The sequence below is a fragment of the Natator depressus genome, chromosome 7 (genome assembly GCF_965152275.1).
Source record: "Natator depressus isolate rNatDep1 chromosome 7, rNatDep2.hap1, whole genome shotgun sequence".
In the NCBI taxonomy this organism is placed as follows: domain Eukaryota; kingdom Metazoa; phylum Chordata; order Testudines; family Cheloniidae; genus Natator; species Natator depressus.
This window is the reverse complement of record NC_134240.1, coordinates 61926156-61940014: the sequence shown is the minus strand read 5'-3', so window position 1 is coordinate 61940014 and position 13859 is coordinate 61926156. Positions and strand designations below refer to the sequence as shown.

General features: G+C 46.2%; 1 protein-coding gene across 1 annotated transcript; it reads left to right on the top strand.

Annotated features, from left to right (window-relative positions):
• The first annotated feature begins 1277 nt into the window (after nucleotides 1–1277).
• On the top strand, nucleotides 1278–10639 carry COMTD1 (catechol-O-methyltransferase domain containing 1). Its single transcript, XM_074958645.1, has 7 exons — nucleotides 1278–1421; nucleotides 3654–3787; nucleotides 4979–5084; nucleotides 6086–6204; nucleotides 6594–6648; nucleotides 8456–8589; nucleotides 10311–10639. The coding sequence occupies exons 1-7, from the start codon at nucleotides 1340–1342 to the stop codon at nucleotides 10461–10463; spliced, it is 783 nt and encodes a 260-aa protein (XP_074814746.1). The 5' UTR covers nucleotides 1278–1339; the 3' UTR covers nucleotides 10464–10639.
• The last annotated feature ends 3220 nt before the right edge of the window (nucleotides 10640–13859 follow it).

Sequence of the window (13859 nt, the reverse complement as noted above, 5' to 3'; positions counted from 1 at the left end):
AACAGACGTCTTATACCAACAAAAGGTTCTTCCACCCTACTTGAGCTCATTTTCAGATTCCGTTCCCAGCCCCTCTTGGGTTACCTTTAAGTCTCCAGGATGGAGGCCCAATTTCCAGGTTACTTCCCCGGAGCCCTCTCCCCCTTCACAGACTCAGCCCCTCTGAGACAAAGCCCTGACTTGCAAGCTTCTTCCCTGGAGTCCTTCCAGACCCAACTTCCAGGCTTTCCGTAAGAGCCTAACTTGTTCCCTGTAGTTCTACAGACTTTTCTGAGCCCTTTTATGAGGGCCCAGAGTTTCAGGCTGTCCCCTGGCCCCAATTAGTCCAGTCCCCTTAGAATGGAAGGAAACTAAGAATGGCACAGGTTGGGCTGACTGAAGAGGGCTGGCTAGAACCTGGCCTCTTGGCCTTACCAAAGCAGGCCACCCTATTACAGAGTACTTCTTGTTACAGTTGGGATTCAGATGAAAGGTGCTGCATTATTTATTATTTGTATATGTGCTACAGTAGCACCTGCAGTTTCTGTCTGAGCCCCACTGGACTAGATGCAAGTAGTGTGAGACTCCCTGCCCCAGACAGCTTACAATCAAAACAGACAGACACAGAGTAGGAGGGGAAGCAAAGAAAGAGAAGTGGCTTGTGCAAGGTCACACAGCAGGTCAGTGTAGAGCTGGGAATAAACCCAAATCTCTCAGTCCAATGGCCCGACCACACTGCCCCTACGTAGCTGGGTCTTGCAGCCCCCAGAAGTATTTTACACCAACTTCTTTAATATTGAGAACCTCTAGGTGCAAAGTTATTTATTCATCTTCACAGAAACAAACACCCTGCCTATAAAACAATAAATATTGCAGACCTTTATAGTCACGCTGCTAACTATTTTTACATCTCCCAGAGCCTGAGGCTGTTGTAATCCAAACCAGAGATTCCCCAGTAATTGCAAAATTAGATTCCACAATTGCAGTGGAGATTGCTTTGGATTCCCTTAGAACATTTAAATGCTAATTTTGCAAGCACTGACTTGTAACCTGAGTTTATGATGATTTCATGCCTCATTCAGAGTGCCTCGCTTCTCCACTGTAAGATGCCAGTGCTCATAAATAAAAAGAATTACAGCAAGCCCTGTTTGTTCTTGCCTGTAGATGTTGCTCTCTCCCCACTGTAGTTTGTGATCATCACGTGGCTGCAATGCTTGCTCAGGCCCTGCAAACACGTGATGCTCACTAGCTAAGGAACCCTAATGCACTCAGTGAGTTAGTCACTGGTCTTAAAGCTGCAGCAGCCAACAACATCCATTTTGAATCTTGCTGCTGTTTCCTTCTTCCTCCGTTACCCAAAATGCCCTTTTTCAGTATAACTAAAGAAATGGCCATTGGAACCGCAGTCCTAGGGGTTGCTTTTGCTACTGGAGTCTTAGCAGGTAAGCGCTGCTTCTTCTCGGATCTCTAAAATCCACCACACCCTCCCATTTCCCAGGGCCAGGGCCAGAAGTGAGCTCGCGTTGAACAGAAGGACACAGCGCTCTGATTCAAAGCACAACCACCAACTGTGCTCCATCCAGCCGCACTTTACCACCCATTTAAAAAAAAAAAAAGTGTGCACGCCTGTGGGTTAGAAAGTAATTTACTAGATGCTGGGGGAAGGGGAGAGGAAAAAGGGCTGAAGGTGCTGGCCTTAAAACTGCTGGCTTCTAGAATGTTAGCCAAGTGAAGGTGCAAAATACTGTATAGGGAGAGTGCCAGGGGGAGAGAGAGAGAGAGCTTTCTATAGACTTAAAGGTTGTGATTAAATTTTTCAAAAGGCCTGGAGATTAACAATATCCTTTTTAACGAGGGTAATGGAATCTTATGCTTCAGGTCACAGGCTGACAGCTCCCAGGTTGGGCATGGGCTCAGGAAGGAATTCCTCTTACTCCAGTCCCCAAGCATTGCCCAGGGACGCGCCGGCTGGTTCACCTTCCCGTGTCAGAAGCTGGCCACTGCCTAAGGCAGGAGACCAAATAAAATCCTGATCCTGCAATGAGAGTGGCTCGGGTGGACTCCTTTGCCTGTCTTAGGACTCTGCATGGGTTTGCACTAGCAGATCTCATTGTCGGATTAGCACTTATCGGAATCCATGGCAAACCCTGTGCACATTGGGCAAGATTGCGTGCTGCGCATCCTGCAGTATAGCTAGCCCCAAGCATTGAAAATCGTGAGATTTGGCTTACAAATCATGAGGTTTGCAGAAAAATAAAACTTGGGTTCTGATCCTTTAGGAGTCCCATGTTCAAGTTTTTTTTTTTCCTCTGCAACCATAAGGGCTAAACTTTCTTTTAAAAAAAAAAAAAGTTGAGATTCTCTTGGAATCATGTGATTGCAGCTGGGAAAGAGAGACCAAATAGTGTGAAACTCACAAGAGTTGCCAACAATTTGCAACTAGCACCTATTTCCATAATATCGTGAGCCAGAGTCCAGGCTCCAAACAGACCCCATATAGGAAAATCAGGATCTGAGCTTTAGCTTCAGAGTTTGTACTGTCTGTCTGTTCTCAATAAGCTGAACAGTAAAAGCAAACGTCTACCCCATTTTGTGGTTGCATTATGTATACAGGGTGCCAAGTATCAGAGGGGTAGCTGCATGAAGAAGATTGGGTTGCAGGAAGATGCATGCATCATCATGTAGATGCATGAAGAAGTGAGGGGGCGGGAGGTGAGTTTACCTGGGAAAGCTTATGCCCAAATAAATCTGTTAGTCTTTAACGTGCCACCGGACTCCTCGTTGTTTTTATGTATACATGGGAACCTACTCAGAGTGAATAGCAAGATAGAGTGTCCTCTCCAAAAGACCTTTTCTAGCAAGAACTGAACACAACGACTGGGTTATAGGCCAGGATTTGACTACGCTCCGGCAGTAAATACACAATGCTGTTAAGGGCCCAGTCTGCCTGTATAACCCACTACGCCACTGCACTGCAATAGGCTGCAAAGCACACCTCCCACTAGCTTTTCTGCTCAGGATTAAAAGGCCAAGGGCTTAGCAAATCTGCTGTGAGCTGTCTCAGCCCTCCCCTTGCAGGATGACTGCAGACGGACATGTATCCTCCTAAGCACATTGGAAATTGCCATCTTAGCATCCTGGTCTTTGCTTTTTCTTTTGGTGAGAGGAGCAGCTGATAGTTTTCTCCCATCAGCTGGGGTGAGAGGAAGCATGGTCTGAGCAGAGGAGCAGGGACTAGGATGCTCGCATTCTGTCCCTCACTCTGTCACTGACTCGCTGGGTGATCGTGGCAAGTCACCAGACCTCTCTGTGCCTCAATTTGCCCCTCTGTAAAGCAGGGATATTATTAGAAAAAATGCTTTGAGATCCTTGAATTAAACGTGCCGTCTCATGGCAAAATCAGCCACTGAACGACATCAGCGTCAGCTTACAGTCACTGCAGACCTGGGCTGGATTTGAACAGACGCTTTAGAGGTGAAAAACCTCTAATCCTACTGCCAGTCCCTTGAGCTGTCTAGGCCCTTCACCATCTTCATTTGGGGGTTTGCAGAGCAAGGTTCTGTTAGCCTTCAGTGGCAGTTTTCTTGGTCTTTATTTGCTCAAGGCATAACTGGTCATTGCAAACTTTTTCCATTGAGACACAAAACTTTTTAATATTTTAATTTTTTTTATAGGTAAAAAATATCCATTTTTAGCTTTTGGAATTCCCCGATCATCCAAGACTCTTCTTGGAGAAGGGAGCCCGCTATGGCAATACATATTGGATCACTCTCTGCGGGAGCATCCAGTCCTAAAGAAGCTGCGACTGGTCAGTGTTTTTCTCAAGATACGTTTTGTGGAGCGTGGTGTGTATACAGTACTGCTATTAATGTCCCATGATTCATAGAGTCCATGGCCAGAAGGCACCACTGTGATCACCTAGTCTGACCTCCTGTATAACACAGGCCAGAGAACTGCCCCAAAATAATTCTTAGAGTGGCTCTTTTAGAAAAACATCCAATCTTAATTTTAAAATGATCAGTGATAGAGACTCCACCACGACCTTTGGTAAATTGTTCTGATCGTTAATTACGCTGACAAAAATGCACGCTTTATTTCCTGTCTGAATTTATCTAGATTCAACTTCCAGCCATTGGATCATGTTAGACCTTTCTCTGCTAGCTTGAAGAGCCCATTATTAAATATTTGTTCCCCACGTAGGTACTTACAGACTGTAAACAAGTCGCCCCTTAACCTTTTCTTTGTGAAACTAAATAGATTGAGGCATTTCAATATTGTCTGTGCCCAGTACATAGATCTGCTAGTCCCTAAAGAACTGTCTTTTCTCTATCCACTGGTATGCAGATTTGTAGTGGTATCTAAGGCCCAGAGTCTCAAAGCTCTTTAAAGTACCTGATTCCCACTACTGAAGTGGCTTGCCCCATGGCACCCAGAAAGCCAGAATAGAACCCAGCTCTCCTGGGTCCCAGGGCAGGGCAGGGTAGGGCAGTGCCTTATCCAATGGGCCAAACTACCCCTCCATAATCATTGCATTGCTCCCTATATAAAATATTTAAATAGAAAACAAATGTGTTGATTTTAAGGCCAGAAAGAACCATTATGATCCTCTAGTCATAGAAGGCCATAGAATTCCAGCCAGCGATTCTTGCATCAAGCCCATAGCTTCTGGCTGAGCTAGAGCGTGACTTGTAGAAAGACAGCAATCTTGATTTCAAGACTTCAAGTGACAGAGAATTCCCCCTATCCCTACGTAAGTTGCTCCTATGGTTACTTACCCTCACTGTTAAGTTTGCCCACAACAACGGTAGCTGCTTATACGTGTATCTTCTTTGGTAAATGAAGAGAAATTGCTTCTCTGAGATCAACAGTAATAATAAACCCCAATGCTGTCCTCACCCTGACGATCACATTGGGCTCTTGGGGTCTGCCTGAAAGAGCAACTTCAGGGTAGTTTTACTTTTCCTGTTTCCTTTCAATTTTGTATCATTTCCTTTGCTAGCTCACCTTGGACCATCCCTGGAGTAGAATGATGGTGTCTTGTGACCAGGCCCAGCTTATGGCAAACTTGGCCAAACTCATCAAAGCCAAGAAAGCTATTGAAATAGGTAAGAATGCACGTTTGCTAGGGCATGGCCCAACACCGATCATTTGGAAGCTATAGCAGCATAATTCCCTGCTTCACCAAGCCTACCAAAGAACACCAAGGGTGATGGGAGGTGGTCAGAGCAGGACCCTTCAGTTAGCTTCTTGCCTCTGACCCGGGGCAAGTCAAATTTTCAATAGTGACCACTGATACTGGGTGCCCAAGTTGAGACACCTGTTCCTGATTCTTAAAGGTGCTGTAAATCCCCAGCCCCCGCTGACATCAACTGCATTGGTGAGTGCTCAGCACTTCTGGAAATCAGGCCCCAGGGGACACAGTTTGGGTACTTAATATCAGTGGCCGTGCCTGAAAGTGTTGACCCTGACCTTCCTGCCTCAGTTTCCTCATCTGTACAATGGGGATAATAGCAGCCTCTCAGGGGTGTGGTGAAGCCTAATTCAAGGCTGACAGTACAGCAGTGTGAGCGGCTTACATGGAAAGCACCATGGGACAAAAGCGGAAAAAGAAAGCAAAGCCCAAGTGAAAGGGCTTGGCTTGGGTGGACCTAAGGGAGATTCTCAAGCCCCTGTTTTTCAGGGCTAGAGAATCCACAGCAGCTGCCAACTACTGCAGGTAGAGAACAACAGACACAGCCCACGAGGATTCAGTGTGCCATGCTGGCCATGGCTCCCTCCCCTCCTCTTCCTTTTTCCCCTCAGAGACCCCCTAAAGTGAAACTCATGCCATACAGGATGGTACTCTGAGGCCAGGAGACCCTTGACAGACGAAAGCTGTGAATTTAGCTAGAGAACTAACGAGTTCACAGCCACTAGTCCATTGGGCTTCAGCAGCTACACAATGCTACCATGGTAATGGGACGGACAGCATTAATTCATGAGTAATTTGGGATCCTCAGCTCATTTGGGGGGTTTTATTCTTTAATACAAAAACCCTTCTTGTTCACAGTTAAATCAGTTTTCATGGTCGAATGAGTCTTACGTCTTTCTCTCATGTGTTTTCTAGGTGTTTTTACAGGCTATAATACCTTAAACATGGCACTAGTCTTGCCAGATGATGGCAAAGTCGTTGCCTGCGATATAAATGAAGATTACATCAGTATTGGAAAGCCGCTGTGGAAAGAGGTAAATAGTCTCTGCCCATCCCTAAATGCTGCATGCTCTGAATAGGAGTGCTCAGAATTGTAGGAGTATGTTCCAGGAGGGCTTAATTCTGTTTCCCTCTAAGTCTCAGATGTGTATATGTGGCTGCTGCAGGAAAGAATCAGGTAGTTAGAGGGTTACCCAACTTATCCAAGTGTCACGGAATGTGAGCATTCACTTTAGGCACTACAGTATAGTTGAGGCAACTTGGTAAACTTGGCCTGTTGTTCGACCAAATGTTATATGAATTCTGGAAGTAAAAGGGAGAGTAGGTATGGGATCTCCAGTTTTATGGTGACTTTTCTGAGTGCATCCCACTTCAAGATATTTCACAACTATTTCCATCAAATCCCTTTCCTCTTTCGTTTCAGGCAGGAGTGGAGCATAAAATAGACTTGCGGTATAAACCAGCAATTCAAACACTTGGTAGGTAACATAACAAATGTGAAAAGTACAGGCTGAAGACCTAGGCTGGGGAAGAGTCCCTCATCTGAAGTCTGAGATTAGGAGTTGTATAGCAAAGGTGAACATGCAATTTCATCAGTCACAGTGGGCAGCTTCTCTGTTATATAAAGGAAATTTAGGAAGAGTTCAGCTGTTTCCAGATACTGGGGGAGAGAGAGAGAGTGGATAACTGTTCATCCACCATCCGTTGTTAGATTGGTCACTTACCCACACAACCCATTGCTGTGTTTAATATTAAAAGAAGTATTGTCTTGCTGATTCTATCACAGGGAAAGCTGCTTAAGATGGATTTAAATTGGACAAAGCCCAATTTCTCTCCCATGAAGTGTCTATTTTAAGTGATTATCTGTTTATTCTAGGCAAGCAAAGTCTTCTCCGAGGAGCGAAAGATGCAGAGGGAGTCGAGAAGCTAGTGTACAAGCATCAGAGGCAGGACATTTCTGATCTGGGGAAATGCAGTTTGGTATTCGTGGTCAGGAGGAAGCAAAGCCTTCCAAGACCACGGAAGAGGCAGATGCAGAGCAAGTTTGTATAATAGGAAGCAGTGTCTCACAGGGGAGCAGCATTAGGGAGGGAAAGTTTCTGTCAGAAAAGCGGTTTATTCCCATTGTGAATGCCAATGATCCATTCCACCAGCGGATGCTGCTGCTTTGCCAACACTCAGGTTTTCAGAAGAAGTGTCTTTAAGAGAAATAACTGTCCAGCAGCAGTCTAGCACATGGGGCAGTGTCTTCTTAGTGTGACTGATGCTGCTGTCCTCCCTGGTAGCTACACTAATGCGGCCTGTCACCCACTCTCTTCTGGCACAAACATTAGCCCTGTCTGGGCCACATTCTGCTCTCCAGCATACCCATACAAACTCTGATAACAACAGGGCTGTCTGCTGACTTTAACCCCATGCAGAAAAGGCCTCATGAGTTGTTCTCCAAAACAAGAGGGTACAAAGCAATTTGAGAGGGGCAGATAACTTGCATGAGCTCCTTGCTCCTTCATACCGTCTCAACACCCTATCTCTCTTCCCCTTCTCCTCTGTGGAGGTCACTACTGAGATGCTGCAATGGGGAGTGAGATTCCAAATGGGGTCCCCTCCCAAAACACACGGTGGTGGGTGTGGCTACAAACAGCCAAGTACTTCTCTCTCAGCTTCTAGTGCCCTCAGGAGGACCAGAGCCATGGTCTCTGCAGCTGACAGTTCCAGTGTGGAGCTGTCAGCCAGAGTGCAGCATAAGAAAGTTTTAACAGACCCCAGTTCTGCTTGTTTTGGCCCAAAAAAGGGAAAATGGAATGAGAGACTCCTGAGAAAAGCCCACTGGGTGACCACCACTTCCTGCTATCTGTGATTACACAAAGGTTATGTGTGTTCAGGCAAAGTCCACCAAAGGCCTTCTGGGTAAAAATTCTGCATGACCCAACTTACAACACTGTGGTCAGCAGTTGATTGGTCAATCTGAAAATTCATTTAACATCCAGGGCCTTTCTACAGGGGGAAAATTTCTAACCAGCTTTTAAACCAGTTCAGCTAAGCTGATTTTAAAACTAACAGGAGAAGTAGTGTAAACCCAGTTTAAAGGATCCTGACCTGCTCTTACTCAACCAAATTTAGGAGTATCATGTCTACAGTCTACACTATGGCTCTGGCTGCTTTTAAAATTGGATAGTAAGCTTCTCCAGACCCTTGTAGACTCTGAGCCTTGACACACATGGATTGTCTCATCCCTTTATTCAGCGTTAAACCAGGGCATCACAACACACTTTGTTTCCTGTCTAGATGAACTACTGGCAGACGGTGAAGCTGGGACCTATGACTTTGCTTTCATAGATGCAGATAAACAGAGTTACAATGAGTACTATGAAAAATGTTTACGTCTCGTAAGGAAAGGGGGAATCATAGCTATTGCTAATGTAAGTATTAACCCACTGGGACCCCCACTTTAAGTCACATTAGGTTCCAGTAACAACCTGGACCCAGGGGACATAGATCCCAAACACAGCATTCAGTTTCCAAGTTATATAAAGGTGATTAAAAAAAAGACAACATGATTGTTCTATTTACCTATTAATGACACACGCAGCTAATATGTGCAGCAACTAAAAGGACCTTGCATTAACCTGTATATATGTACACTTCAGCCCACACACACACACACGAAGTGCAGAATACCAACCTCTTATCAAGCTATTCATATATTACCTAAAGAATGTTTTGTAGGATATTGATATTTAACAGTTATATCCTTCTACAGGGCATCTTCTACAATTGTAAACTGTTCATAATACCTAAAACTACGTTTGCTTTATTCATCATCATGTTACAAGTGACTTCCAAATACTTAAGAGAAACTATTGAAGTGTATATCTCAAAAAGAAAGAGAGGGATCAGTGTTAGTTGTTTTAGGACTGTCTATACATTTTCATATGTCGACCTATTTCTATTAGGCTTAACTTATTTATAAGGGCTGAACTGAGGCTTAATATTTGCGGAGAACTCTGAGATATGTTGCATTTCCATAGAACCCTCTTCCCAAGGATATCAAAGCACACTATGAAAGTAGCTGGGTATAGGTGTCCCCAATAAATAGATGTGAAAACAGAGAGGCCCAAATTAAGCAAAGCATTTACATATGTACTGGAGTTTGTCCCTATTCAACCTGTCACTTAAGCTTAAATTCCGTTGACACTAATGAGATTCAAGCAGATGCCTAAAGTTAAGCATGTGCTTAAGTGGTAGGCTAAATAGGGATGGACTGCTGAATCAGGACCAGAAAGATTAAGTGACTTGCCAGAGGTCATAAAGTCAGGGAATAGACTCTGGACTCCCAGTCCCACTGGAGTATGCTGCCGCTGTGTGGTGCGTTATCAGTATAAATGCAAAATATTATAATGCTCTTCATCCAAACTCCTGATTTGTCCAACTACTTTGTGATCTGATACACTGTGATAATCAAGGGCTTTTCTACACTACCACAGCCTGCCTGGGATAGCTATGCCAGCCAAGCCTCCTATTGGAGACACAGTATACAGCAACAGGAGTTCTGCCAGCATGGCTATACCACCTTCCTGCGTGACATTAGCTAAGCCAACAGAAGCACTCTTTTGTTGGCATAGTTATGTCTAAACTGGGAGTTTTGCCAGCTTAGCTATATTGGCTGGGGGTGTGCTTTCCCACCCCCCCTCCCTCTCCGAGCCAACATAGCTATGCTAGCAAAACTTTGTGGTGTAGACAAGGCCTAACAAAAGGCAGTTAAAGGGGTTGTCAACACATGCTTGTAAAAAGGCTGTGTGGACAGACTTACATGAGTTTAAACCAGGCTTATGTTGGTTTAGCTCCAACCTCTTTTGAATGGGTTTAAAATAAACTGAAATAAATCTGGATTAAACTGCAGTGTGTCCACACAACCTTTTGCATTGGTCTAACTTCATCAGTTTAAAAATCACACTTTTAGTTAAACACTTACAACTCTGAATGTAGAGAAGCCCATAGTCTTGTAAACTCTAATAAGAAAGTTCTCTCTTGACCCTACGTTTCCCTTTGGACTGTCAGTGCCATCCACAGCCTGGTCAGATGTAGTGTGCACCTTGAACATGAGGGTGATTGTGTGCACGGGATTCTTTTTTTACACTAGGTTTTATGGCACGGGAAAGTGTTGAAGCCAAGCAAGAACGATCTGGAAACCCAAAGCCTCCACCACCTCAATGAGAAGATCTTCCGAGATGTACGGGTCAATATCAGCATGCTCCCCATGGGGGATGGAGTGACGCTAGCATTCAAGCTGTAGTGGGAGAAAAATGCTGAGCAATGGAAGGGAGACGGAGAAGCACCAAATCTTCAGGCAGAACTAAGGTGGAGCATGAGGAGCAGCTGTGCTGTGAACTTGTGTCTCAGCAGAAGAGCAGAAAGCTGGGAAAAAGCCCTTGAAATGAACAGAAAAACTACAGGTATTTAAGTACAATGGTAGAAAAAAAATTTATATTAAAATTGAATATAAATTTTATATCTTAATAAAAAGAAAAACCCACAGTAGGTTGTCTTTGTAAGAGACCGGAGAGAGGGAACGAATCTCCTTCAGGGCCCACTCCTTCAAGACACTGAATGACTATTATTTGTATTATGAGACACAGACATTCCCCGTTGTAAAGAGCTTACATTTACACAGGCAAGACAGACAAAGGGTGGGCACTGAAGCAGTGAAAGATTAAAGTGATTTACCCAAAATCCCACAGGGAATCTGTAGCACTGCCAGGAATGGAGCCCTGATGTCTCCAGGCCCGGTTCAGCGTGTTAACCAAGAGACCATCTTTCCTTGGCTTTCATTGTCTCAAAGGGATTTAACAGTGCTCACCATCTCTTAGGAGTGGCCCTGTAAATCACTCTAGAAATGAAGCCAGGAAGCAGCATGAGTAACCAGGAGAGAAAAGCAGCTGTAACCCAGCACAATGAAACCTGTGTGCCACTGACAGAAGAGCAAAAGGGTCATGCTCGCAACAAAGCGGAGAATGGGAGGTAGCATAACATTAGCGTTGCCAGGAGACTGGTGAGGTAGGCGGACACATACTCTGGTTAGAGGATTGCCACTCTACAGTTGTGTTAGTGTTGCTGATTTAAACAATGCAGAGGACATAGCCAGATGCGTGCTGCTGTTCCTCGTTATCTTAGTTACGGAACAAGTGGCAGGGATGCAGTGGGTACAGAATGATGGCTGCCAGTGACATATAAGGTTGTGAAGACTTAATAAAACAAGAGATGGGCACTGTGTAATCAGGCTGTGAGCTCCCTGTAAGATCAATTTCTCAAACAGCATGGAGCCTGTAGCATTGCTGCTCATGCCCAGTACCTGATACAGTATCCCCTTGTACCCTGCAGTGGTCACCAGTCAATTGCTATCTCCGGCGGCGCAGCAGGGCTGCCCCTAAGACAGGCTTCCTGCCGGCCCTGGCCCCACACCGCTCCCGGAAGTGGCTAGTGCGGCCCCAGAGGGGTGGGGGTCTCCCTCTGTGTGCTGCTCCTGTCTGCAAGCACTGCCCCCGCAGCTCCCATTGGCCAGGAACAGGGAGCTGTGGCCAATGAGAGCTGCAGGGGTGGTGCTTACAGAGGGGGCAGGGTGCAAAGCCATGTGTCCCCCACCCCTCCGTGAGGGGCCACAGGGGCACGTTAGCCCCTTCCGGGAGTGGCGTGGGGGGGTGGGCTAGGCCGGGAGCCTGCCTTAGCGGCAGCCATGCTACACCATAAACCAGGAGCTGCCAGAGGTAAGTGCTGACCGGCAGGAAGCCACACCCCAGCCCTGAGCCCCCGTCCCAGAGCCAGCACCCCATGCTCCCTCCTGCATCCCAACCCCCTACCCCAACCTCCTGCCCCAGCCCTGACCCCCCCCTCCCAGAGCCAGCACTCTGTACCCCCTCCTGTACCCCAACACTGTGCCCCAGCCCGGAGCCCCCTCCTGAACCCAAACTCCCTCCCAGACCTTGCACCCCTCACCCCCTCTTGCACTCCAATCCCCTGCCCCAGGCTCAGCCCAGAGCCCGCACCCCCTCCAGAACCCCAACTCCAGCCCAGTGAAAGTGAGTGAGGATGGGGGCGAGCAAGCGACCCGGGGGGGAGGTGGGAGGGGAGAGTGGGGTGGGGCTTTGGGGAAGGGGCAGGGTAGATCCTGGGTTGCCCTTAAATTCAAAAAAATGATCTTGGGCATAAAAAGGTTGGAGACCACTGCTGTACAGCTTGCGCTTTCTGGCCTGCTAAGAAGCCAGGCAGGCACGGGTGCTTGTCTCATGCATGTTGCGATAGAAACTATTTCCTCAGTACCCATCTGTTCCAGAACATTGGTCTCAATTTGTGCCTAGGGCAACTCAGGGAGGAGTAGGATAAGACTTCCCCCCCTTTACTTTACTGTGAGGATCCTACAGATTTCCAGCAAAACTGGTCTAGTGAAGCTCTAGCTATCTAGTTACTTATTGCTACTGGCTGCATTCGTCATTCGATTTGTCACACACTAGTCAAAAGAGACTTGTGTGCGACTTGTGGACCATGAGCCTTCCTCAAGAGACTGTCTACTAGTCCAGCCGTTCAAAAAAAAAAAAAAAAAATTTCAAGTGAAGTTTTTTTCCACTCGCTCTACTTCTCAGCAGTCCCTGTAGTTTCTCTTTAGAACCTAGGAACCACCTCATTTCACCCACAAAGCCCCCTCCCCCCGGTACTAGACACTCATTTCGCTCAGATGGGGTCTACTGCGTGAATGAGGCTAAATCTGCATGCACAAGGCCAACGTATCGCCTCTGCTCGGGACGCTGCTCCATTTAAAATATGCAGAGCATCATGCAAGTGTTTAATCAAACCTGTCTCCATCCTGATCACATAATTACCATTAGAAAGAACAGCGGTGTGTCCCTGAACTGTAGATTGATGAGCCATCTGTAAACTGAAACAAAGAGCAGAAGGAAGCTTAATTGAATCAAATATTTAGAATACATTACACTCTATCTTCCAGTTATTCAGAGCCTGGCCTTCTCTTCAGACTTCTGTCCTGTGTGTCTGGAATTCATCACAGTTAACTGCATTTAATCCTGCAACCTTACTATAAAGTGACTGCTGATAACACATAATTGTAGTTTAATTCAAGTGGTAAATCAGCTTTGGGGAATTTGTGGGGGCAATAGGGATTTGCACTTTGATTATGAGATGAAAAGCATGGTTCTTTTGTCCCCCTCTAGCGGGAGCATAGAGCCTGCTACTGCCTGTAAGGCAACAACCCCGATCCTTTAGCTCAGGCAGTCGAAGCACGTTTTGGGGTCACAAAGTCCAGAGTTCAGGCCCCATGGATGACTTAACCAGGGGCATCATTGCACAAGCAAAGAGCCTGGTGCTGTCCAGGGAGTTATGTCCTTGGCATCAGTGGGCACAAGAGCAGACTGTGGTTTGGCACCCAAGAGTAAAAAGTCTGCAGTTCTTACTCAGCTGAGTTGGGGTGGCAGGATCTGCCCAAAGAAAGTGCCACAATGTCTATATTACTGCTCTTTATTACTTGTATTGCAGTAACCGCCAGAGGGCCCAAGCAGGGTCAGAGCCTCGCTGTGCTAGGTGCTGTACAAATGGAACCGGAATGGCAAAGTCTTACAGATTTTACCTAACAAGCTAATGAATCAAGGTGAAGTAATCTGTCTCAGCAGCACAGTTGGGGTCC

Coding starts and splice junctions, on each gene's coding strand:
- COMTD1 (XM_074958645.1), top strand. CDS start 1,340: ATGCCCTTTTTCAGTATAACTAAAGAAATGGCCATTGGAACCGCAGTC. Junction 3,788..4,978: donor TCCTAAAGAAGCTGCGACTG/GTCAGTGTTTTT, acceptor TTCCTTTGCTAG/CTCACCTTGGACCATCCCTG. Junction 8,590..10,310: donor GAATCATAGCTATTGCTAAT/GTAAGTATTAAC, acceptor TTTTTACACTAG/GTTTTATGGCACGGGAAAGT.